The following is a 26,091-nucleotide window of genomic DNA, read 5'->3' on the forward strand; positions in this document are numbered from 1 at the left end:
TAAGACCTTTGTGAATGTGTTGCTTTTGCCTTTCATCCCTGATCCCTCCACCTCAGGCCTTACTAATGTACATAATATCTTACTTAATAGCACTCGGTCCTTTACAGAGTACGCAGTGTAATACTGCGCTTTTACTGACATCTACTGGCCAACGTTTGAATAGCTTTCCGTAAAGGGGAATCCACTTCACCGACTTGGGAAATTGGGTTTTACAACCTGGTAAAAGACTTCCTGTCTTTCAAAATTCCTGTCAAATGAGTACTTTTGAATACATTGTTTTACAGTGAACAGCCACAAAGACTCGCATGGGGTTTTCTTTATAGAGAGAACTTGGTAAGCATCGATTCTACTGGGAGAAAACACTCAGAGAGGCGTCTCGATCATCATCATGTTTACTGTTAACGCCGAAAAAGTAGGTAGAGAGAACATTCACAATGTAGCGAACTGAAAACGAATGTTTCCATGCGGATTTAACGCTGTCAAGATATTTTTGAATGAAAACTTTAAGAAGTGTGAACGAGAGAAGAGGATCCTGGTACCTCGGCGCCCTGCACTTCGCCTTACTCTGCGTGGACTCGCTCGCTGTGCGCAGTCCTCCCGGCCACTAGGGGGCGACGACAAAACATTCACACCTTTTAAAAGTACCTCCGACCTTATACTCTTCCTGTTTATATGGGCACCTTGATAGAACTGTGAGGCAGCGAGGTGGTTTCAGCACGGCAATTTCTTGTTGTGTTGCAGCCTCCGGCTCTGTCGTCTGCATTTGATTTGTGTGACAAGATGCCCAAATACTACGAGGACAAGGAAGAGGATAACAGGGCGTGCGCGGGGCTCAGAGAGGACTTCAAGGCCTGTCTCCTCCAGCACGACTGCGTGCTCAAGGTAGGTAGTGCTGCTGGTCGGAGCCGAAGTACCGTTGACTGACTGACAGCTCAATAATTAGGCATTATTTTTCAAGAGCACTTGTCCTTTTCTGTCCTTCGGCACTAGGAGGGCAAGAAGCCGAGCGAGTGTGTGAAGGAAGGGCACTGCAGAGCGCTGCAGGTCTCCTTCTTCGAGTGCAAGAGGTCCATGGTGGGTCCCCATCATCACACTGACTGGCTTTACTACTCCTGGCGCCCAGAAGCTGATGGTCTCCACGCCTTTGTTTGTTTGTCCTTATTTTTGCTTCTTCCTTTTGGCTTTTCCAGTTGGACACCAGGTCGCGATTCCGGGGAAGAAAGGGCTACTGATGCGGACCCCTCGGTACCAGAGAGAAAGCCCTTGGACTGGTGCTCATTCATTGTAATTAATGTAAATAATACAGTAAAATGGTTTGGATGGAAAGTACTGTTTCTGTTGTCTTTGGTCTGTTACGGCTGAAGGGAATTGGTGGCAGTGGTGATGTGTAAAGCAATTTTTGTTCCACATAAAGTGTGGTGTTTGGACAGTGACCGATGACTGAACAAGACAAGAAGTGACAAAATTGAAGGAACCATCCTCCCAGTTGTGCTGTTTCTTCATCCACTGATAAAATCATTCAAATCAGAGGTTTTGTATAGTTCAGTAAAGAAGTCAGTGAATGTTTCAAATCTCCAAGGGGTAACTAGTAGCAGTTACAGCTGTTGCCTTTGGACCCAAGTGTTGCAGTGATTCCCCTCTCCAGCTGTAGTACTCTTGAGCAAGGTACTTACCCTAAATTACTCCAGTAAAGTTAACCAACTGTATACAGTTATTTACCCATTTAAACAGCTTAATGCTGAGTTGCTCTGGAGAGAAGTATCAGCTAAAAGAATAAATTACAGTGCATGGAAGCTGCAAGGGAAAAGGGCACCACCCCAAGCAGCGATGTGCCAAATGTAGCCCAGCCCCTTCACCGCCCTGTACAGTGAGCACATGAAGCTTGAACTTTCAACATCCATTACCTAGTGTTACTAGAATCACTAGCTCTTCCAAGTTGCTCCCTGAACACAGGTAAAGGTAACTAGTAAGGAGTAAGAGACAGTCTGTCCACCCGGTCACATTGCAAATCAGCCATAAATCAAGTATTTTATTCACAGTGATTGAAACAGTCTGAAGCGTTGCTGCAGTTACTATACATCTGTAATGTCACTTCACTGTTTGAAAAACTTATTAATTCATTCACAGTTTATTTAAAAAAAAGTACAACATTGGGCACAGCAGGTAGTGTAGTAGTTAGTGCTTCTGCCTTTGGACCTGGAGATCAAAGGTTCAAATCCTGCTTGCTATAGTACCCTTAGAAATGGTCCCTACCATGAATTGCTTTATTAAAAAAAAAAAAAAAAATGTAGCTGTATAAGCAGTTTTACATTGTAAGCTGCTTTCAATAGAGACATCAGTTAAATGAATAAATGTAAGTTATCAGCTGACTAAAGAACCGTTGGGGACTGATTTACAGCTTTGTTTACTCTTATTTTAGAGCATTCATCATCAAGGTCTTAAACCTTTCCATGTCCACTGTCTTCAAAATGAAGGCTTTGTGCTTCTTTTCTAGCAACCCAAGAAAATCAAGAATCATCATACCATGTGTATACTTTCCAGTGAGCTCAACACTAACTGCAACCGTGTCGTACTCGATCACAAATGAGTCGTCGATAGCTGCTGCCATTGCATACGAGTCACATGATGCAAACCCATCGTCTCCCACCATCTCCTTCTGGCAACGCTCACTGTTGGCCTGTTTCATGCTGTGCTGGAAGATCCTCGCCATGAACCGTGCTTTCTCAGTGTCTTGAGCAAGCCAATCATGACAGAAATTCTGTATAAAAAGCACAGGGAAAAGAAGAAAATGTACATTTATACTTGGATTTAATTTTTAGTAACAACTTTGAATGGCAGTAATCCTGAGAAAAACAGTGCTCTTATTTTTTAGGGTTAAAAAAAGCTTCAGGAGCTCTAAGGAAATCACCCAGGGCAGCTTATTGCGACATGTGAACTCCCAGGAGGCAATGTAGACCGGGCATGGGTAATCATTGAGAACAATGTAAGCTGCTTCAGGATCAGCTGCAAAGTTGAACTCTGCACACATAGTCGTGTTGCCCCGAGCTGCAAAACAGGAGCACAAACACCTGAGCCCTTAACCTTGAGTCAGGAGGTGATAAGGGTAAACTCCTTCATCAGACTGAAACATAGTATAGCAACCCTTGCCACACAAATCCACCAGCCAAAGAAGTACATGAGAATGATAACAGAAGAACTAGAAATGAGCAGTAAAGAGTTGTGAAAAGTGAAGGATCGGATGTTCTTACACTCAGTGTTTCCACCCATAATGTAAAGTGCCTTAAGCTTCTGTGGGAATGTTGGATCAATTCTTACTGCCAGGGCCAGGTTTGTTAAAGGGGCAGTTGCTACCAGGGACACCTGCAGAGATTAAGGAACAGACATGTCAAAACTGGAAGCACATAACACTGCTACAAAATGCTGTTAGTACATCCCAGTCCAGAACTAGAATCACTCTAGACAGCTAATAACTGAATTTTACATTAAAAACTATTATCTTGATTGCTTGTTAAGCATGCTGACATTAATGAAAAATATATACACTACCCATTTACATGTTCTTATGTGATAATGATCTCTGAGCATTGCAACATAGCGGTCCCTTCCCACCCCCCAGCATGTGAAAAGGCCCTACCTCCCCTGGGTGCTCGGTGGCTATTCGGATCATGCCTGCGACAGCTCCTTCCTTCTGCACCATCTCTAGGCCTGGAGCATTTGAGTCGGGGACATCTCCCAGGCCATCGGCCCCATGAAAGAAACCTGCATCCTTACTGACACCCAAGATAGGCTTGGAGGCACCCCGGAACACTGGAATCTAGACAGCAGAATGCTTTCTGTACTCCAGTGGACAAACATTATTCCAGCAAAAATGCCTACTAAACAGTTCTAAAATCTTCATAAACATATATCCAGCTGCCTAAACAGTCAATCTGAAATACTGTTCCTTTACTTCCATGACATAACATGTGATCCTGTTCCCTTTCTGAGGGTTTGCGATGAAATGCTTAATTTAAAGCTACGTAAAAGACATACAAAAAAAGGAAGTTTCATTTAATCTTTCTCTAAAGATGAGAAACATAGCACTAATATTTTTTTTGTAACCAATATCAGAGGTCTATAGGAAACAAAATATTACACCTTGCATAACAACGAGTTACAACTTCTGCAAGTGGACAATGGTCAATCTCAAAACCAACAGCAGACAAAAGTGGTGTTACGTTGCTTGAGTAGATAATACAATCGATTTTTTTAAAAAAAAAAAAAAAAGCTCCTAGTTACAAAAATTAGAATGGTTAGCTGAAAAGAACATATCCAGATATGACATTTAAAGTTTTCAAAGTTATTTCTGTAGAGCAGAGCCCTTCTATCATACCAGACACCCTTCTAGTTTAGCTGTTTGGGGCACCATACCTCCAGTCTCCCACAGGTCTTGAGGACGCGCAAGGTGTTTTTGCAGACGTTTTCAAGGGTGGTGTTACCGTGAACACAGGTAATGCCGAGGATCTCTACATCAGGTGACGCCAAGGCCATCATGAGAGCCTGTGCATCGTCCACTCCACAGTCCACATCCACAAGCAGTTTTTTTGCCATCCTTTGCTCTAGACTCGAGTACAAAGTGATATATTCACATCTTGAAAATTATCATGTAAATATTTTACACAATTCTTGGGCCTTCCCTATAGGACAATGTTTCTGTAAATCATCTACTGCAATATAGAGGTTGCAGGCTACACTGGTTAAATGCTTAATCTAAAAAAAAATGGCGCAGTACCACTTGAAATCCGTGTACGTTGCATTCATTCATTTTTTTAATACTGAAAGCAGAAAAATGAGAAAAATGGCTTTTGATTGTTTATTAATTTTCTCTTTTTGTTTAATCATACGGCAGGGGGGCACAGTGGCACAGTGGGTTGGACCGGGTCCTAATCTCCAGTGGGTCTGGGGTTTGAGTCCCATTTGGGGTGCCTTGGGACAGCTGGTGTCCCGTCCTGGGTGTGTCCCCTCCGGCCTTACACCCTGTGTTGCCGGGTAGGCTCCAGTTCCCCGCGACCCCGTATGGGACAAGCGGTTCTGACAGTGTGTGTGTGTTTAATCATACTAAGTGTAGAAATCAAAAGCTCAATATCAAATATGATGAATGCCCTGAAGTACACACACAATATTTCCAATCTAACAAGCAGCCTAACCTAGCACAGGCAGAATGGTGGCACAGCAAGTAGTGCTGTTGTCTCACAGCTCCTGGGTGGTGTGAGAAAATGTGGGTTTGATCCCTGCTCAGTCTGTGTGGATTTGCATGTCCCCCCCCCCCCACTGTGTGAGTGACACAGAGCGAGTGTGTTCCACTGATGTATGGATGAGTGAGCCATTGTAAGTAGTGTATCCAGTAGTGTAAGTTACCTTGGTGAACAAGGTGCGTGGGCTCATAACACTACATAGTTTGTTGGAAGTTGGAGAAAAGCGTCTGCTAAATAAATAATGTAAAAAAAAAAGTACACACACACACATTTTCAGAACCGCTTGTCCCATACGGGGTCGCAGGGAACCGGAGCCTACCCGGCAACACAGGGCGTAAGGCCGGAGGGGGAGGGGACACACCCAGGATGGGACGCCAGTCCGTCGCAAGGCACCCCAAGTGGGACTCTAACCCCAGACCCACCGGAGAGCAGAACTGTGGTCCAACCCACCACGCCACCGCACCCCCCCCCTAAAAAAAAAGTAAATAAATAAAAATAAATAAATATATACACACACACACACACACACACACACACACACACACATTTTCAGAACCGCTTGTCCCATACGGGGTCACGGGGAGCCGGAGCCTACCCAGCAACACAGGGCGTAAGGCCGGAGGGAGAGGGGACACACCCAGGATGGGACGCCAGTCCGTCATAAGGCACCCCAAGTGGGACTCGAACCCCAGACCCACTGGAAAGCAGGACCGCGGTCCAACCCACTACGCCACCGCACCTCCATATATATATATAAATATAATAAATAAAATAAAAATAAAAAAGTAAATGCAAGAACAGCTGATAGTGTAGCAGCTAGATTTGCTGCTTTAGCCTAAAAGTACAGGTGGGACTGGGAATCATGGACATGGGTTGGAACCCACCTGACCTGCTGTGACCTGAAAATCACAGGTGCGTTCCATCCATATCCATTCCCAGTCCCACCTCCAGTTGTACTACCTTAGGCTTGAGTAGGTGCTTAAGCTTAGAAAAAAATTGCTCTAGTAAAATTATAATTATTGACGAAAGCGTTAGCCTAATAAAAGAATTTAATGTGTGAACAACATTCCGTGAATGATTCTGAGGAAGCGGCAAGCAACACAACTACTTGAACTAGACAGTCGTGCAAGTCTTTTTCAAAAATAGCCATCGAGCCGTGACATCGGCCGCTATGAATATAGATTAGTAATGAGAATACAGAATATACTTATCACTTTCAAACTCAGACTTCCTTTTCCCTCTGCAAGTTAACGCGAAAGACCGAGATAAGAGGTCCGGAGACCGTTAGGTTGGTGTGTGAATGTAGCTTGACGCGTGTCTGAGGCGAACCCCACGACCCAGTTTCAAGCACTGCTCTTCTTCTCTCGCCACTCGACGTACAGCGATTAATACTGTGAGCGTGAACCGCTCTGTGCACATAATTAACTAGGAGAGTTCGTTTCCAACTTGGGTCCGTCCACGTTACAGCTGTGCAAGTCTGCTAGGCGTCCTGTGGTACTGTCATTCGGCGACGCAAGTGTCACTTACCACAAAGTATTCACCAGTCGCAAGCCCTACTACTACCCGAAAGAGCAGCTGGCTTCCTGTCACGCGCATGCGCGTGCGCGTGTCCCAGCGTCTTGGCGGGATTGGCGCGCGCTCGACACCGATGCAGTTATTACTTTGGCCCATGACATCTGTACAGTATTTATACCCGCACATGTACACGATATAAAGTACAAAAGAGGGTGTGAACGAGCTCTGGAAATAAACTAATGACTTTCTTCTGAAAATCTACCGCTTTTCGATGGGCGTCTGATGGGATTTACACATGAGCAAAAAAGCAAATCAGAGTGATAAGATTTTTAATATCTTATACAGGACTGCGTTGAGGGAAAAAAGAACATTAAACAACAAATCTATAAAGATATGTGGTTTTTTTTCACAATATATCACTGTAATAAGAAATAAATAAATAAAAAACTTGCATTTGTCTTTGCAAATAAAATTGCTAGAGCATCACACATTAGTATTTATATAAAAGCAAAAATAAAGATCTAAACATTACCAAAACCCTAGCATTTAAATTTACATTTAAGATGTATAGAACTGATTGAAATAAACGTGTGTACACAGTACAATAAAGCATTACGAACTGCATCTCACAACTGTGTCTTTTTAGGAATTATACAATACATGATGCATTGCTACATGCACTTAAAGATTTGCTTTTTCCCCATTTCCTGACACTCAAAACACTAAACTTATTCCTGGGCTAAGACAGTCCAGAGTGATCAATCAAATGATGGAATTGCACATTTTCTGCTCAGGAGGTAAGTAATGGAGGTCATATTTAATAACTGATTGTTTGAGAAATGTAGTTAATGACATAATATTTAAGCAATTCATTAATTGATGGTGGGAATAAATTGTCTCCTTTGATGAAAGTGTGCATTTTTGTCATTTGCAAGCCATGAAGCATAGCCTTGTCATTTGGAAACATTGTCCGTGCATTTTGTGTACGCTGTCATTTAATGTGACACATTAATAGTTACTTCTAAAACACACTTCTATAGCACAGTAGTTTTTAATCTACAATGTATGATACAAAATATTGCAAGACAATTTTTTCATGCCATGTTGTCAATATAAGAATTACATTTTCCCCCCCAGTAAACTTTCATTTGCTCATAAAATGCTAGTTTTTGGTTTATGACAAGACTGAGTTTTTGGCAAAAATAGGAAAGCCTTTAAAAACTGCCCAAGCCAGTAATAAAGTGGCATTTACAGCCTTGAAATAAAAGCTATGCACATCTGCTAACCTTCGCCAACATTTGCCTTCACTAAACACATAAGTTTAAAAAAAAAAAAAAAATACAGCATGGTGGCATCTTTTTGAGGGAGTTATTCATGATCACACAAAGTTTACGGCATGGGTGTGTGGTTATGGCCAACTAAGAATGGCCTCACATCCCACAGTTAAGAATTTAAGATAACTTTTAAAACCTACTTGAGTAGGCAGTAAATGCACAAGATGCTTCAGCCACTATTCCACAAACAAAGCAAGCACCATAATCTCTGAGACAAACTCCTGAGTCACAAAACCACAATTTTTTTTGGCATATTTTGTTTTTCTCTCAGTGGTTTTCTCAGGATATGGATCATTTGACAGCCTAGGTTACAGACTGGCATTTTAAAACCTCCCTCTTCCCCAGATACTCCCTAAAAGAGAAGAAAACCTTAAGGATCTAAGCACAGCCCACTGCATAGTGAGCAATCTATATTTCTGATGTAAATGTAGAGCACAAGGCACAATACATGATAACTAGCATCGGTGAAGTGGAAAAGCTTCACGGCTCAATGAATAAATTAATAAAGTTGAAAACAAGTCTATCTAAATCAGTCAGACAAGTAAACACAGTGCTGAGAGCTCAGACTGGTTGCTCTTGGACTTACAGCTGTGCATTATGTTGCCTGAGGCAGAGGACATCTGAAAGTTGGACCTAGCTTGACTTTTTAGTGGACTGTCAAGCTACTATCATTATTACAGGAAATCTGAGGTTTAAGAGAGTAGTAAGAGTAGTAAAGGCAGCCTACTTATAGAAATACCCATCCAGCCCAGTGGCTCTATAGCTCAGGTGAGTAGTATTTTTAGGATACAATTTGGTCATTACATTTGTGTGTGTGTGTGTGTGTGTGTGTGTGTGTGTGTGTGTTTTGGTAAAGCCAGTTAGTTACTGAAATGTAAGACTTTCCTGGAGAAGCCCAGAATTTCAGCAAGACACAGTCCTGAGATGCAATGACAAGGCTTTGCACATTCACAGCTTCACAAATCCAAAATGCAGAATGCAATCCATATGAGGCTAGATACTGAAACACGCAGAAGAAGGCCAACAATGGCACTGACATTTCAGACAAATTAGATTGACCTTAATAATCAAAGTATCACTTATCATATGTACACAAGTACTTGTGATAGATGTGAGATTCTGTGTAAGTGGTACAGCCATGACTGTCTACAGTGATAACATCATCTAGATGTCAGTGCGCTTACAAAGTGTCAAACTGTCTTGCTCATGTAGTCTTCAAAGCTTTTTTCCTGATGTATTTACATACTTGGTGAAAAAATGGCCATTTGGTGGATTTTATCTATGATACAAATTGAGAAAATGAAACAAATTGATTCCCCAGGACAACCCACAATCCTTTGGGAAAGATGCTACGCAAGACTCAAATGGACACAACCAAGATGGACGTGGTGGACAAGCTCCATGTGGTGTCAAGCCCAAACATGACCTCTCTGTGAAAATGTTCTGTGTCTGTAATGACTATACAGCATTCCAGCAGACCATACTCATTACACACCATGGCTTCAGTAGAAAGCCTTTTTTCTCCTCCACATGCTCTTTTTGAGCTCCATCTAAGGTAAGCACTTGACTGCACTGCCTTCATTGCTCTTAGAGTTTAATGAAATAGTCTACTGAGTTCTTATGTGTGAGATAAACATGCTCTACTTATTCAGGTGACTCCAGACTGGATGAAGCAATAGCTTGTTTTATTTTTTGAATGTGTAGTTGTTTAAATAGGCATGTATTCAGTATCTATTTCTCTATAACATATATCACAAGTACACAAGTATTGACCTATATTTTTCATTTTCTATCTTGTCATTTCAATTGCTGTTTTATTAAGTCTCAACTTTGCCATATGTCCCTTCTGGAGGTCTGTAATGTTTGGGGAAGGCCTTCAGCTGCAGAGAGTTAAAGGCATACTTGCGACATCCCACATTCTTCATGGTGTTCTCCCGTCGACAACCCTCGCTGGTGGGGGAGAGGGGAGAGGAGGGTGGGGGGAGCAAGCACAGAAAGGATGATAGCAAGTGAAAAACAAAAACAAGGTATTAAAGACAATGAGCAAAAACACAATCTGACAACCATCAAAGAAACATGGTGCAAAACTGTCCAAGCTGAAGGTGGCAAGTGGGAAATGGGGGTGAAGGAGGTTAACAAACTGTGTCTTTCCATCTCTTGGGGCCATATGTTGAGTTTTCAGAGAACAGATACTTTAAGAGTAAACAAATGAAACAAAAACCAGAAAATAAGCTCACATAAAATATACATATATATATAGGTATGCAGAGATATTCATATATAGGGTATATAAGTTCATTCAGTATGTAGCACTACATTAATTTCAAAAGAGCCTAAATCCTGTTGTTTGGGAAACAAACTTTTCATGAACAATTAAGGAGATTTTAGAATAAAGAAGAAAAAAAAGTTAATCTGAGGCTACTGAGCCTACAGCTACAGCTAAACTGACATACACAATTTTGTGATACTCTTATGTCTTCATAGTTCATGAAGTGAATCATAAATCCCAAGAGATCTCAACATTTGTCACTGAACTTTTACAGCAGTGTGATGCAAGTACATTTGAAGGAAGCTAGGTTCTCTTTAGGGGGCTTGTAATTTGGTGGCCTTAAGTTTTTTTATTGCTCAATACATCTTAGAGGTCTTTTATCAAGGGTACAGGTCCAACTCCCTGAATTCACTTTACCATTGCTTTTTTGCCAATCAAACAAAGAATACATTGACAGCCTGAGGTAAGGATGAGTCATAGATAGATAGATAGATCGATAGATAGTCAGTCTGTCCTTGGTTGCAACACTTACTACAGAGTTCCAAACCAGTGGAAGCAACATCTGCACAAGAACTGTTCGTCATGAACGTAACCTGGCTTTCTGTGGGTGAGTAGCTGCACACAAGCCTAAGATCACCATGTGCAATACCAAGCATCAGCTCAAGTGGTGTAAAGCACACTGCCATTGGACTGTGGAGCAGTGGAAACACGTTCTCTAGAGTGATGGATCACACTTCACCATCTAGCAGTCTGACTAGGTTTGGTGGATGCCAGGAGAACACTACCTGTCTGAATGCATAGCGCCAAAATTAAAGTTTAGTGGGGGGGAATAATGGTCTGGGGATATTTTTCATAATTTGAGCTAGCCCCTTAATTCCAGTGAAGGGAAACTTAATACTACAGTATACAATGACATTTTAGAGAATTGTGTGCTACCAACTTTCTGGAAACAGTTTGGGGAGGACCCTCTTTTGTTTCAATATGAAAATGCCCCTGTGCACAAAGCAAGGTTCATAAAGAAATGGTTTACTGAATCTGGTGTGGAAGAACTTGACTGGCCTGCACAGAACCCAGACCTGAACCCCATCAAACACCTTTGGGATGAATTGGAACACCATCTGTGAGCCAGGCCCCATTCCCAACATCAGTGCCCTCACTGATGGTCTTGTGTCTGAATGGAAGCAGCCATGTTCCAAAATCTAGTGGAAAGGGTATGATGTTTGTGTCTCCACATAATTTTGACCACTTAGCAGATAGATTAGATAAATAAATAACCTTCATATTTCTTACTAAGGAAGACTTTTCATTTTATCCAAACTCCCATAATAAACTAGTTATACATTTTTTACAACACTGAAGACCTGTCAGCATTAATAATATTTTTAGCAATAAGACATTAACAATATAACCTTTATATTTTGCATATGATCTACAATAGATATCTGTATTGCAACAATATACAAACACTGAAAAGAAGTACTTCAAATATTTAAATATACTTTTTAAAAATAAACTACCTCCAACCCTACTGGGTATAATAAACTTTACTCTGTTCTCAAATTTGATACAATGATCTATTCTAAGGTGCTAAGTTACATCCCGATATGCTGATTTTCAGCATGATATGAGGAAACTTGATACATCATTTTTGTATGAGTGCTGTAACCCAGGACCCATATGAACCTTCTGCTTGCATATGGTCTTACTTGTTTGGCAGGCCCATCCAATATATGCAGCTAAATGCAGAGCACAAACCAAGTATAAGATGAACACAAAGATGTACACTGTCTCACTAGCAGTTAGGGCTGCAGACACTTTAGATAGCAACACTGCAGTCTTTCAGCAGCTCTCTTGTTTACACACTGTGGCTGATCAGTCTCAGCTGATGGGTTTACTTGTTCTTCTGAGCAGAGCTACAAAGCCCGTTGTCTGAGGGACACAAACTTCGACAACTTCCGCTCCTCATCTCCTCCCTCACCCACTGACTAAATGCTCATTTCCATTTCTCTCTTTTCTACATTTTCAATTATTATATTTTGTCTACTGTTTGCTCCCTTAATGCATAACGGTGACATTTTCCCAGGAGCAACATTTCTTATATATAAAAAATTTTAATTACTTTTATATTTCAAACGGAATTATAACTGCCTGAGAATAAGCTAAAATATGCTGGATCCTACATTAGCTTGAACACGCACAACAGTGACTTGCAAAAAACATGTCCTCCGGGAATTGAGTCACAGTTAATAATTTACCACAATTGCCTGAAACACTACACATTCCAGCAACTGCACTGAAATTATCTCATGAATTATAGTATGTTGCATGGCATGTTTACTTGTTCTTCACTCAAATGAAAGAAAATTAATGGAAGCCTTAATAAAAAAACCCTGCTATAAGTGTAAAAAGACCTGAGCCAGGGGCACCCAAATCACAAAACTGGCACTGCCCACAAAGGACAAAGGAATTAATAGTCTAGGCTTGGATTTTACTGTACAAAATTTGCCACAAAAGGAAGACCTTAAAAGCTAGACTAGGACAAAAGCCTAAAAACAGCAAGATGTAAAATTTACTGTAATAAATCATTTTTACTTACTTATCATAATAGGTCTAGAGTGAGGTACCAACACACTGCCAATAAATAAAAATATATTTATAATAACCCCCTTGTATTGTAAACTAAACAATGTATGAGTTGTGTACAGCAAATAATTTTAACTATACTTATGCTTTTTTCTTTGTTGTTTCTTTATGTTATTTTCTGGAAACACGAGTAAGGCATAAGTTGACAGTGGCAGCCATTTAGACCTTGGACAAAGCACATTAATCTCTCCAGAGGTTTTGTTTTTGGCTGAAAGGCAAGATGGGGCAGTGCTATACAGCTGTACAGGCTACCAGGCAGACAGAAAGACAGAACAACTGCTCGGCAAACAGTCTGTCTGCACGCCTGGCTGGCAAGCTGTGAGACAGACAGACCACCTGCCCGACTGACCGACAGACAGGCTGCCGGGCCAGGGGACACGTGGGCAGTCTTCAGCTACAGCGCAGCTTGGCCAGCAGGTAGGCCATGCTTAGAAAAAACCAGACGAAGAGCAGGTTAGGGCTGAGTGCCAGTAACGGGAGAGAGTAGAGGAGGCTGGGGTCTAGCCTGAAATCACGGATGGGTAACAGGCCACTCAAGTTCTTCTGGGTGACCCCCTCCCTGGTCCCAACGCTGTGGAGAGGGAGAGGGGAAGGACAGGAGGAGAGCAGGGACCAGAGAGGAAGGACAGACAGACAGATACATGCAAAAGTAGGTGGGTTGGGGAATGCGGCAAGGGAATTCCATAACAATGACCATGATGATAATGAGAATGAGGGGAGAAAGTGGTGTTTGTTATTGTTTAAAAAAAGGGAGCCAACAGATATGAAAGGGGGTCAAAGTGAAACATGATTGAATAAAGGTAAATTAATAGATTAAAAGGCAAATTAATAAATATGGAAAAAAAGAAGGAGGAACCAACCACAAGCACATCAAGCCAAAGAAAACAAAATGACCAAAGTGGAAAAAATAAAATTATCATCATAAAAAGAGAGAGAGAGAATAAAAAAGAAGAGAAAATTAACAGAAATGTTCCGTAGTCTTTGGAAAGAAAAGAAAAACAGGTAATAAGAAATAGCGATGGATCTCCATGTTCAACAACAAGAGGGAGGGGAGAGGGGGCAGGGAGAAGGCTTTTGGGGGCCATGCAACGAGGTCATGCTTCTTCCCAGCATGCAACAGGCACTAAGCCATTCTGGGCAGAAGAGAAGCGTTGACTGACAAATATCCCGTAATTCCCCATCGCTCGTCCATGGAATTATTCCCAACACTGGCCTTGCAGTGATCTCAGGGACCATGCAATTATTAGTGAAAAGCTCAAGTTAATCAAAAGACAAGAGTACTGATATATTAAGCTTTCTTACAGAAATTAGAAGATTGCAGCCATACGTATTTTTGGCATTGGATGAATCAAGGAGGTGAGGGATTGAACCACTCTGATACACTGAAAGGATAAGAAAAGAGAACGTGGGAGAGACCTGAGACAGGGAAAGACGGGAGTGGAGGCAGGCAAGGTAAACAGCATTGTCTTTGTACTAACGAGGTCTACAGTTATCACTTTTTCACCAGCCACTTTTTATGGGAAAACTGAACGTCATGTTCCTTTCACCCTTATAAGGTACAGAAGCCTGAGTGGGAGCGTGAATTGCCCCCTCCCTTCTTTCTCCTTCTGGAAGCAGTGCTAGCACACGAGGGCAGTGGAGGTGGAGGAGAAAGGGGATGACGGATGAATGGAATGGCAAGGTGGCAGGTTAAGAGCTCCATCGCTAGAAATGGAAACATTCCCTTTAAGCTTGGCAGAGCAGATAAACAAGCAACAGTGTAAATGCTGGAAATAAGGAATACAAACATTAAGCCATAGGAACAAGTGCTAACTGCAGAGAATGGCAGGGGATAAAATTCAGAGCTGACTGAGACTGGTTTTGGTTTCATAACTCACACCAGAAATATTGCTGGACCCATAAACTGAGGGTTGTAAAAGAGGGCAATTTTAAATTCACATAATGAATATATTAACAAAACACATTTCAAAATTTCAATTTTTGCCAAGTGTGTGCCCTGGATTTTTAACCCAAACAGCTGTTTGGTCCTTCAGTGGCTCCCTGTGGATCCAATGGAGGCTCTCTGTCACTCCCAACTCCAGAACTGACCGGTGTTATGCAACCATGACAACAATGATCATGACATTATCTTTAACGTGTGCTATCTGTGGTACAGAGGCCAAATAGTCTTCGCTAACCCTCGCTTATTGTTAGATCTCCTTATCTCAATGGCCAAAAGCATATTTTTACACAGCTTATCTATGAGTCACCAACCTTCAACCCCGCAATACACAAAACCTAAGCCCTACCGGTAAAATATTCACAAACCAGGGAAAGAAGGGGAAGAAAAAAAAAAAAAAAATTGCACACTGCACACTAAATATTACTCTAAAAGTCAGAAACCGTAATCACTATACTTTAAATCAATTCCCTTGAAACTGATTTATCACTGGGCACTGCCATTTTCCCAAATGAGTTTCATGCAAAAACTTACAGAAGAAAAAGAGGGCTTCAATACCGAACAGTGAAGAAATGTACAGTAAAAGAAAAAAAAAATCCCACAAATAAAACAAGAATGAAATAACTGTGTCTTAACTCCCTAAGCTGCAGGTGCACAAATGAAAAGAACTAGTTTGCAGAGTTTTTCTCTTCTTGTTTTCATAGCCTACAACCGAAAGAATGCAGTGGGTGTGAGGGGCGCCCCTGTAGTTGGCACTGTCCCAATATTAGAGCAGCGTTGGTACAGGCAGTGAGCGGGGCCACCTACCTGCGCATGCAGTCCAGGGCCTGCGTGAAAACCTGTGGGGCCATGCCGTGCTCGTGCTGCAAGATGAGGCACTGCTCCAGTGTCACCGACATGGCTGTGCGGTCCTTGGCGCTCTTACAGCTTGTGAAGCGCACGCCGTTCAGGCGCCGGCAGATCTGCACAATTGGTGGTTAAGGAATACATAAAAGAGCTCTGTAGCCATCTTTATACTACTTCTCTGCTTCTATCACCTATTCTATACTGTAAGACTGAACAATTTTGCAATTAAACTAAGACCGAACAATTTTTCAATAAAACTAATTATTAAATTCAGATACTTTAATGCAATATCCTATTATGATTCAGAATTGGGGAAATTATAGGGTCGTGACCTCATTTAGTTAATATGGCATGAATGGTGGCTATCTGGTTTACTCTATGATATAGATGCCTATACCTCTGCTGCCTGCCACAGGATGTCCACATTTTTGTTCTTCCTGGCATGGACATTTTGGCTCAGAAACCTCAGCAGTTCAGGCAAACAGGTCTGGCTGCGGGATCGAGGTAGACCTGGAGATACAGAGATAGGGTTGGTGAAAACAACACACAAATTTTCTTTCCAGGTCAGCTCTGTGTGTGTGAAGACAAGAGCAGCATGAAATTAAACGTTAACATAAAGACATACTAACATATTTTCGCTCATTTTCAGCTTGATGTAAGAAATAAAAGGTGTCTGTGCAGTCTTAGTTCAGAAGTTTGTTTTATGATATAAAAAAAGACTGGCACTCACAATCTTCAGGCAAGACTTCCTTAAACTGCTCATAGTAGGAGTTCAGTCGAGCCAAACTCTCCATGTTAACAACTTCTTGCAACGACGTGTCTCCAAACCTTTGTAAAAACACAGTTTAGACACTGGTAAGTGCAAGAGCCCATCATCACTGGAGGCACTGGTGAGCATTGTCCCTTGCCTCGATACAAGAGGGCTGTGGTGATGTCAAGTTTTCCTTCAGCAGAAAGTAACTAGCTGTACAAACATCTCACCATGCAGACTGAAGCAGGTAAGAGTGCTGGAGGTGTGAATTAACAAGAGAATGTAACAGCCCTTTTGGAGTAAGGCTGAGGAGCCCAGATGTGGTGCCTCCATCTTACTTTTCAGCAAGCGTCTGCTGCTCATTGATGCCCACGTTGAAAAGCACAGGCTGGACTCGAAGAAGCATGCCATTCTGAATTTCCCGCGGCAACGCATCAAACATAGTCCCAGGCAATGGGATGCGGACGTTGAAGCCATCCCTGTTCCCGGTGATGACGGGCAACATGTCTGGAGAACAACTGGATGTGGCCTGCGTGACCTTGAAAGTGACATTCCTCAGGTCCATGACTCCCACGCTCATGTCCTCCAGCATGGCCAGCTCCTCCCCTGTGGCACACAAGACACTGGTCTAATGCAGTATGTGCCAGCGGGACCCCGCAAGATAGTAGACAACAGAGCAAAAAAATTAAGAGTGCAGGCTGGGGGCAAGACAATGCAGTACAACATGGGACAAGAGAAAGGACAGTGCAGAGAAGTGCAGGACAATGGAAAGATACTGCAAGAGAGTACAGGACGGTGCAGGAATAAACAGGAAGTGTATACTGCAAAATAGTGCAGTACAGTGCAGCAGAGTGTAGGACAGTGCAGGGGAGTAATGTGTACTGTGTGTAGCACAGTGTGCATTTTTACCATAGGTACTGAGGAGGCTTTCGAACTGTGCAAGAAGCCCAATGGTGTAAAGTTGTCTCAAGAACCCATCGTCATGGAGACAGTTCCTCAGTTTGATGATGAAACCACAGATCAGAGCAGTCAACTAGCAGAACAAAGAACAACAACATGAGCAACAATAACAGATTATGTAAAGTAGATGATTAATAACTGCAAATACTTTCAACCACAACAAATCTACATAGGATCACAAATAGTAATGTTAAGGATAAAATATTTAAATGTTTATTTACAGGAAAAAAGCTCATTTATTTATTCATTTATGCGTTAGCTGCAAGCCACAGTGATAACCAGTCACCAAGTGGAGGAGGAAGAGATGGTAAGGGCTGTGCATGCTCCACTATTATGTAAGAAATATTGGGATTATTGACCTCACTGAAAACACAAAGTTTATTTTTTTTTGGTTGATTTCCAGCCCCGGGGTCCTGACTGTGCATTAGGTTAAAAGGAACACAAACTCATTTCTATGTGTCCAGATGCATGAGTGCACAGCATGTGAGAGAGGGGTTCCTGTAAGCACGAGCCACTGGCTGACCGTCTGGCAGAAGACCACGTCACGGCGGTACTGCAGACTCAGGTCCATGCCGATGGTGGGCGCCCTATCCTGCATCAGCAGGAACACCATGGATTTCCTGGCCTTGTCGCTCATCATAGTCACACATTCAGACAGCGTGGTGAGCAGAGGGTACAGGGCTTCACTCCACTCTGCTGAACGAGAGAAGAGGGAGTCACAAACCCTCACACACGCATACCAATTGCCCACAGACCACACCAAAGAAACACTTATGTGCACGGCAATGTGCTTTTCAATAGTACAATATTTCATTTGCATCATCATATCATACAGTATAACACCAGCTGCAGTCTACAACCTCTGGCAGACTGCCATAGAAAACTTAAAGGCTTTGGTCAAAACTACTACCAAAGTTCAGACAGAGCACAGCAGAAGATATACGTTGCTATTGAACAGGTGACTAGGGAAGAAATAACTGACTAGATGAAAAGATTTGGGGCACTGCAATGTGCAGAAGTGCTGTGCTGGAGCTGCGTCAGGGGACAGGTGAGCAGAAGCAGCAAAGTGGGCAGAGGTCTTACCTGGAGAGGCCTCCTCTCCACCTGCGTTGCCATCTGGACAGGGGTGGAGGTGCAACATGCATGGTTAGGAAGCGAAGACATTGCCAGCAGCTAAGAGCTATCCTGGTCTTGTGCAGATTTACAGTCAGCCATGCCGCTAGGGCTTAAGACAAAAAGCACTCGCAACACAGGACCGAGCAAGCAAATATACAAGCAGGCTGCTTTACTCTCGACAACGCACAGAATCATGGTCCGCTGGTGGAGCAGAGCAAGCTATTACATCATATTAGAAGGAAAGAAGGACAAAACATCATAAAACATCATAAGAGCTAGACTGCAAAGAGTTTGACCAGTTTCGTGCTGATATGACTCCAAAAAGCTCAAACGCTTAGAAGGGAAGTGTCACTAATACTTGAATAGACGGCTATGCCACATCAGTATACAGACCAAAGTGGACTGACATCAGGACACTAAACTCATGAAATGTGATGCGCGGACAAACAGCATGGAATGTCAACTGGCCAAAGCAAATGCACCAGAGAGAGACACATACAACACTGTACCGTGAATGAAAAAACAGTAACATTGCATTTCCTATGTTTTAACATGTTTTATTGCATCACATTTGGTCAGAATTACAGTTCATGTCTCCTTAGCCATCGGAAATATAATGGCGCAGATACAATTAAATAAGGAGAAAAGCAAATACTGACAAAAAGGGTAAAAAACACAGCAAAGTACATGATAAAATTAAAGTGCAGAAAAGAAGTAGTAAACCTACGCTCACAGATGAACTGGCATGCAGTGGTCGGGAAAAGAAGCGAGGATGACGATGATGATAATGTTGAAAGTGAAGGTGATGGAGAATATGCTGATGAGGTTGGCGATGGCGGGCATGCAGTGGGTGAGGAAGACTCTTCCGGGCCGGGGTTTATCCAGTATGCTCGTGTCCTCCGGTTACCTTTCCTGCTAGTGGCCCCCTGCTGGTCACACAGGAAGACGTCTTCGCTGCTGTCGCTCTGGAGCCGCTCTCTCTGCAGGAGCTTGTCCACGCGCTGGATGATGCATTCGAGGCTCTTGTCCACATTCAGCCAGACCTTCTCCTGAAGCGTCAGGTGTGACGAGGGAAGAGAAGAGCAAGAGGACCGAGTTTCAGTACCTACAGCGTATCATACGTATGTGAACCTGTCTCATTCATTTGATGAGTCAGAGCAGTATCATAAACAGCACACATTTTCAGCAGTTCAAAAGATCACATCCATTATCACAGATATTTTTTACGATCACATCTTAATTATGCCTGCAAAACCCGTTTATGCAGTCACACAGACGCTTGCTAAAAAAGTAATCATCATTACAGCACCAGTTAAAAGTTTGAGTACACCTCTACACCCTGGACACTGCTAGTGTGGGATGAAGTAGACAGAAGAGTGAAAGCAAAGCAACTCACAAGTATCCTACATCTTTGGAACCTGCTACCAGAGAGCTGGGCAAACATCTTGGCTCATTTCATGTACAAACTTGTTAACCAATGCTTTGTTTAAAAAAAAAAAAAACAAAAAATACTACTCTTCAGTACTAAGACTCTTGACTGGTACTGTATCTATCACTTATTTAAAATGCACACAACATTTTCCTGAACATGAACAGCAGAATGGGCTACTATGTGGGTGAGCTGCTCTGACCATGGCTCACTCCTGCTGTCCGTACCCATTCCTCCTCATGCCAGTTGACGTGCAGAGAGGACCGGCTGTTGCCGCCAGCCCACTTGGCCACCAGCGTGTCCTGGTCATTGCGGAGCACCACTTGGTCACTGTCAACGGTCGAGGGCGAGGCCTTCGAAGCAATGTACTCGGGCCGTGCTGCGTTCAGGGCCTGGATAGCCGAAGCCAACAGCTTGCAGTCACACACTGTCACCAGCTGGCGAGTCTGGGGGAGATCGGGGGCAGACAGGGACTCATCAGGGGATGCTAGGAGATACAGGAGGAAGCAGGAGGAAAAGCTCAGCGTACTGAATTCAACAGTACACAGTGAAACCCCCAGTACTCTGTAGAAGACAAAGGCATGAGGATGTGAAATGGTACAAAAATAAGGGAATGGATGACACTGTGGATATAACCCAGCTGAAAGTTGTGCATTCAGTTCCAAGCAAGGAACTCACTGTTGAACCTTTCATCACAAAAGAGAACCTCCACTGCTCCAATAAAAATCAAAATATACAAACAGAACAATTTCTATTGTACGTTTCTTTGGACAAAAGCAATGAGATAACGAGAAATGAAAAGCTGAAGCCCAGAAATCTGGATGTGTGCTTCACACTGTCCTGGCAAATGTCGAACAGTAGGATGTAAGACGCACAGGTAACACCAAAGTGTTGCTGTGTGCAGGAGGTCTGGCAGAAAGGTATGGTCAGTGCTGTTTAGGCCTCCTCCCTTCCTTACCTTGTCAGCCAGGATGGCCAGCGTCCTCTCTAGGCCATTGGCTGAGCGCTCCTTGGCGGCACGGGACAGGCGCTCAGCATAGTAGCTGACTTGCGTCTTCAGGGTGTTGATGTGGGCAATGACCTCCTTGGCGCGGATAATGTCCTGAGGGACGTAGACGATGGACTGGGAACTGGACACTGCACTGCTGTAGGGACGAGGAGTCAAGTTGACAGCACCGCACATGGCCGCCCACACACAAACATACCACATACACCTTGTACAGCTCACACACAGCTGTGGAAAGGTGAGGTGTTGCACTCTGAGCCTGGCAAACAGACACTAGTGCGCATATTAACATTCACACAGACAATATGATCTCAGAAGCTTGTTCACGCAGAGCCGTGTGGAGGGGTTCCCACTTTCACTTCCTGACAACAGTCTTCTTTTACAAATTTGAGTCCAATTCATCCCACTCTGTTGGTGGTCTATTAATATCAACTGTGGGAGCAAAAACTGCAGAAATACAGGGTGGTTTACACACAAAGAGTATTAACCATCCAAACAGTATCAACAAAAGGAAGGTATCAGATTGTGCATGTGTGAGTGAAACCTGAGCGACTGTGGCCTACTTCTGAGTTTCACAGCTCACAGATACAGTATGCAATGGCCATGATCCCTGGGGACTACACTGGCAGACCACTCTTCCAAATATGCTCCATTTTAGATGGTTGCTCTTTGGCCTGTGACTCGTTTGCACATCCCACTGTTGTGGAGTGGACCAACACAAGCCCCCCCAACAGTAACAAGAGCCCAGAGAAACACTGCTGTCGGTGTGGAGTGTGCAGCGTGATCCCTGTCCTTCCCAAGAGTGCAGTGGGACAAGTACAAAGTCTAGATAATGTGTGCCATCCCCTAGGTATCTCCTGCTAGTAACTTTCTAAGAAATGGTGTTGGCTGTCCCATCTGTGCAAAAACCAGACTCTTCCAAAAGTGTCACCTGGTTATATGAAGATTGAAATGACTGAGTCAGGTAGTCGGAACTGCGGCTGTAATTCAAATCATTCCTCGTTTGGAATGACACAGGAAGTGAGGCTGCAAAGCAGTGAGCCCAACTTCACATTTCAGGTAAATCAGGCAGTCAGTCAGTCAGTTTCCTTCTGCTTGGCTGGAGTGGGTGACGATAAGTAACATTTAGCAATAAGGTAAATAATTGGTGTGACTGAATTGTATTATGCAATCGTACAAGAACAAAGTTTTTTTTTTTTTTTTAAAATCTTTACCGGAAGCAGATTTTCAGAATCAGAGAAAAGGAACAAATGTTTCCTCCTCAGTGTCCCTTTCGGTAACAGTTAAGAGCAGACACACAAACTGGTAATAACTCCTACGTCACAAACAGATTTTTTAGGATACTGTCTGGAAGCAGGCCCAGTAGAGACATTTTTTCTCTGACCTTTACTTGATCTGGACTCTGTTTGATTCTCATAAACCATGTCACTGTCTCAAACTGCAGTTTTAATGAAATCAGAATGAATTGCAGAAAAAACAAAATTAGGATTCACCCTGTGCTTTGACCTCTAATATCCATGAAAAGAAACATTAAACAACACAATCTACTATTTCACAAGTTTTGGAGCATAATGATGTCATTTATTCAGTTTCTTTGCTTTTTAATTGTTTTACTTTTGGTTATGAATTGCTGCTAAAGATATCTTCAATTACGGTCTAATCTAAGGGTTAACTGAATTAGACACATCATTAATTTTGCAGTAAATTAATTGTCACTATAGCTGTATATGCTGTAATAAGGATAAGATTGCTTTAAGGATGCTATAGCACTCAGAGCTGATGTGTGGCACATTACAGAGTTAAGGTTTAAATGGGTGATGGGGCAGCCCAATAATGAGCACACTGAAATCCCTGAACAGAGAGCACCATGCATGGGGGGAGATGCCGATGGCTATACCCAAAACACACGCATCACTGCTCACCCATCTCTTTAAACACACATGCTCACAACATAAAACACAAGTGCACGTGATCGGGCCTTAGATCCACACATCAGACAGACAGACACAACCACACTCCCCCAAGGCTCAGAAGTGACCCCTTGCTATGCGATGGAAGACATGGAGTGAGGTGAATACGGTGATTCAGGCAGACTGATGCAAAATGGTGACTAGGACCAAATAATTCAACAAATAGATTACAGTTACATATATATATGTAAAAAAAAAACAAAAACTCACCAACCCTCCTCATAAGCACTGATCAGAAAACAAAAATAACAACAATTAAGAGCCATCAAACACATTTTATAAAAAAGGACTGTTTCCATCATTAAGAGCTTAACATGGCAAAATACACAAGAAAAATAGTAATCACTAAGTTAAATGAAAAAAGTAAATCAGCAAGAAGTGGACTGAAATTCACATGTTCTGTCAACTAAGATAAAATTTTCATTGCAAAACAGCAGGTTAAGCTTTTCCCATAATTTAATCACTATGGCACGGAATGGTAGCAGAAAATAATGAGGACTAGCCACATAATTAATCCTTTTTTGATCAGACTGTGTCACTATCAAAGTTCCTGTGTACATAACAATATGATTCTTTATTTAGCCTTGGTCCAAAGTTACCTATAAAAGTTTAGGTTTGTATATTAAATACAGCTTGCCATGCATTTTGCTTGCAAACTTAAATCCTACAAACCAAAATCTTATTTTCCATTAATGTTAAGGGGGGAAAAAACTCTTTAGCTATAAAGTTTAGCTCAATTTTTCACCAAACGTAAAATTCCTGCATTATTTTTTAAACACAGGAAAAATTTATTTCAAAAGAAGTTCAGAATATTATAACTGTTCTGTACACCTTTAAATCCAGGATTAAGACCCACATATTCATTTAGCTGATGCTTTTCTCCAAAGTGACTTACAATGTTAAGGTCACAGTTATTATCTGCTTACAATCATTTACCCATTTATACAGCTGGGTAATTTTACCAGAGCAATTCAGGGTAAATACCTTGTTCAAGGGTACTACAACAAGAGGTGGGGATTGAATTGTGACCTTTGGGTCCAAAGGCAGCAGCGCTAACCACTACGCTACCAGCATGCTATTCAAAATAACATTTATATATGCATGCTCCTTTTTTCTATCCCTTTACCCATTTTATCCCTTATCCAATATCTTATTAAAATTTTGTTTTAGTTTCTTGTTTTATTCTGTTGTTTTAAGTGGCACGTGAGCACAGTGGGTAGTGATGGCATTTCACACTACACTTAAGTACGCTGCACCGCAGGGTCAAACTTCAAGTCTAACCCTGTTTATAGAATGCTTGCATGTTCTCCTCTGTTTGTACAGGTTTCTTCCCATAGTACAAAAAGATGTTTAAGGTGAACTGCTGCCTGTGTATGAACGAGCGTGTATACTTGATTGCTATGCGATGGACTGCTGTTGTCCCATGCATGATGTACCCTGCCAAGCACCTTGTGTTTCTGGGAAAGGCTCAAGACCACTGCAACCCTGACTTGGACAAGCAGTTAATAACGGATGCATTCTTTTGTAGCTGTAATTTTTAAAATAGTGATAATTACTGTGCATCTTTCTTTTTAATTTTAAAGCAATTCACGAAGCTTCTTTCGAAGGAGTTATATAAAATACAGATAATTTACAATTTATTACACGATCATCCAGTGAGGCAGTTCTCATAATGTAATTATTCTAATCACGTCTACTGCTTTAGCCCCTACATGCTGAACTAATGTTAAGTATCATTTGTGATAAAATGAGCAGTAAATGAAATCACACCAACAAAATCATTCAGAATGACATTGCCTTTCAAGAGAATTCTGCGATTTTCACATTTATAGCTTTCTTTAGATCTTTTGGGCTTTTCAACTTTTACCAATTCTTTAAAGCCTTGTTGCTTTAGGGCTCATTAGGATAGAAATAGGCACACGGGGTAGTGCTTCTGCTTCATAGTGCCTGGTCAGTTTGGACATAGGTCCAAATCCATCTCAGTGTTTGTGGAGTTTGCATGTCCTCCCTGTATCTGTGTGGGAGTGATCTATGTGCTCTGATTTATTCTGACTTGTACAGTTCTAAGGCATAAGTTTGAGGTCAGTTGGTGACTCTGAAATGTCTGTAGTGTGTGCGCATGTGTGAGGCTGTCCAGCAATGGACTGGCATCCCATCCAGTGTGTACTGCACTTGGCCTTGTGATTCTGAATAGACTCCAGGTTGCTGTGATCTTGACTTAGACAAGAATTTTAAGAACATCGGTTAACATTATGACAGATGATAATTTTACACTATGATGAATGAGGAGATCTAGAAGAAATCTTAGATGCTTGAAGAGATGCAACGACAAATGTTAGCTATTTTCCTTGTGTGGTGCTCGATGTCACTAAGGCTTGCATTCTGAATCATAATCTCTGTTTTCATAAAGTGTTCCTCATAAAAGTGAGATGATAGCTCATTATGTGACTTTTAAGGCACAAATTGCATGTTTTCATAAGTGCAAATTCTCAGAGTAAGTGCATTTGTAATGAACAGGAAACCTTTATTTAGAATTATTTTCCCCTTTATGGAGCATTGCATTCTAGCTATCAGTTCTGGGTAAGTTCCAAAGATGTTATAGCAGGAATAAGACTCAAACCAGGAACCTTCAGATTATAAGACATCGCTAAACAGTACACTACCAGCTGCCCTAAAGAAGTTATTGTGAACTAACATTTTTAAGTAATAAATACTGTTAGCCAGAAGGTGGTAAAGCCGGGGCCATGACACAGGGTTCATTGGATAGACAGCTCCCAGCTACCTGCCCCTGCCTTAATTGATGGCCTTAAATAATGATGGCCAGCTGCATCCACTTGAGGGGAATTTTAATTAATTAAAAGCAGCTGGCCTGAAGACTACGGAAAGAGTTCTTTGAGAGTGTTTGGGTTTAGATTCTTCTGGTCATAGTTTCCTTGAAGGGGCTATGGCCCTGTTTATGGTTTCTTTGGGGTTTGTGCTTTGGAAAATAAAGCCTGTTTTTTTTTTTTTTTTTTTTTCCCCTCTTCTGAATAAGCTTCTGTCCTTTGCTTTTAGTCCTGCTTAAGTGGTCACCTCAGTC

The 26,091-nt window shown here is 42.1% G+C and overlaps 3 protein-coding genes across 9 annotated transcripts in view; 1 reads left to right on the forward strand and 2 right to left on the reverse strand.

The window, feature by feature from the left end:
* Positions 1–638: 638 nt before the first annotated feature.
* On the forward strand, positions 639–1,330 carry coa5 (cytochrome C oxidase assembly factor 5). Its single transcript, XM_018729309.1, has 3 exons — positions 639–882; positions 991–1,074; positions 1,191–1,330. The coding sequence occupies exons 1-3, from the start codon at positions 781–783 to the stop codon at positions 1,230–1,232; spliced, it is 228 nt and encodes a 75-aa protein (XP_018584825.1). The 5' UTR covers positions 639–780; the 3' UTR covers positions 1,233–1,330.
* An 842-nt stretch (positions 1,331–2,172) lies between these two features.
* Positions 2,173–7,125, reverse strand: LOC108920443 (inosine-uridine preferring nucleoside hydrolase-like). 2 transcript variants are annotated; one of them, XM_018729197.2, is made up of 6 exons: positions 6,762–7,125; positions 4,411–4,598; positions 3,635–3,814; positions 3,249–3,360; positions 2,909–3,045; positions 2,173–2,758 (listed from the first exon to the last, which is right to left on the reverse strand). In XM_018729197.2, exons 2-6 carry the CDS (start codon positions 4,588–4,590, stop codon positions 2,411–2,413), a joined length of 957 nt encoding a protein of 318 aa, XP_018584713.2. In that variant the 5' UTR covers positions 4,591–4,598; positions 6,762–7,125; the 3' UTR covers positions 2,173–2,410. The 2 variants fall into 2 exon arrangements, with proteins under 2 accessions (XP_018584713.2, XP_018584712.2); XM_018729196.2 differs by having other exon boundaries at positions 4,411–4,603.
* A 408-nt stretch (positions 7,126–7,533) lies between these two features.
* Positions 7,534–26,091, reverse strand: part of LOC108920556 (type I inositol 3,4-bisphosphate 4-phosphatase-like) — a 41,928-nt gene continuing 23,370 nt past the window's right edge. Inside the window, exons 13-24 of one of the 6 annotated variants that reach the window (XM_018729390.2) lie at positions 23,223–23,240; positions 20,995–21,181; positions 20,264–20,482; positions 19,515–19,656; positions 18,575–18,607; positions 18,015–18,187; positions 17,441–17,564; positions 16,870–17,137; positions 16,511–16,608; positions 16,178–16,290; positions 15,742–15,896; positions 7,534–10,033 (exon numbers count right to left, since the gene is read on the reverse strand). In XM_018729390.2, coding sequence (XP_018584906.1) covers positions 9,901–10,033; positions 15,742–15,896; positions 16,178–16,290; positions 16,511–16,608; positions 16,870–17,137; positions 17,441–17,564; positions 18,015–18,187; positions 18,575–18,607; positions 19,515–19,656; positions 20,264–20,482; positions 20,995–21,181; positions 23,223–23,240 — 1,663 coding nt within the window. In that variant the 3' untranslated portion in view covers positions 7,534–9,900. Of the gene's footprint in view, positions 10,034–11,907; positions 13,567–15,741; positions 15,897–16,177; positions 16,291–16,510; positions 16,609–16,869; positions 17,138–17,440; positions 17,565–18,014; positions 18,188–18,574; positions 18,608–19,334; positions 19,657–20,263; positions 20,483–20,994; positions 21,182–23,222; positions 23,241–26,091 lie in introns of those variants that run through there. The other 5 variants (XM_018729388.2, XM_018729386.1, XM_018729391.2 and 2 more) reach the window with 5 other exon arrangements.

This window comes from Scleropages formosus, chromosome 14 (assembly GCF_900964775.1).
Source record: "Scleropages formosus chromosome 14, fSclFor1.1, whole genome shotgun sequence".
Classification (NCBI taxonomy): Eukaryota; Metazoa; Chordata; class Actinopteri; order Osteoglossiformes; family Osteoglossidae; genus Scleropages; species Scleropages formosus.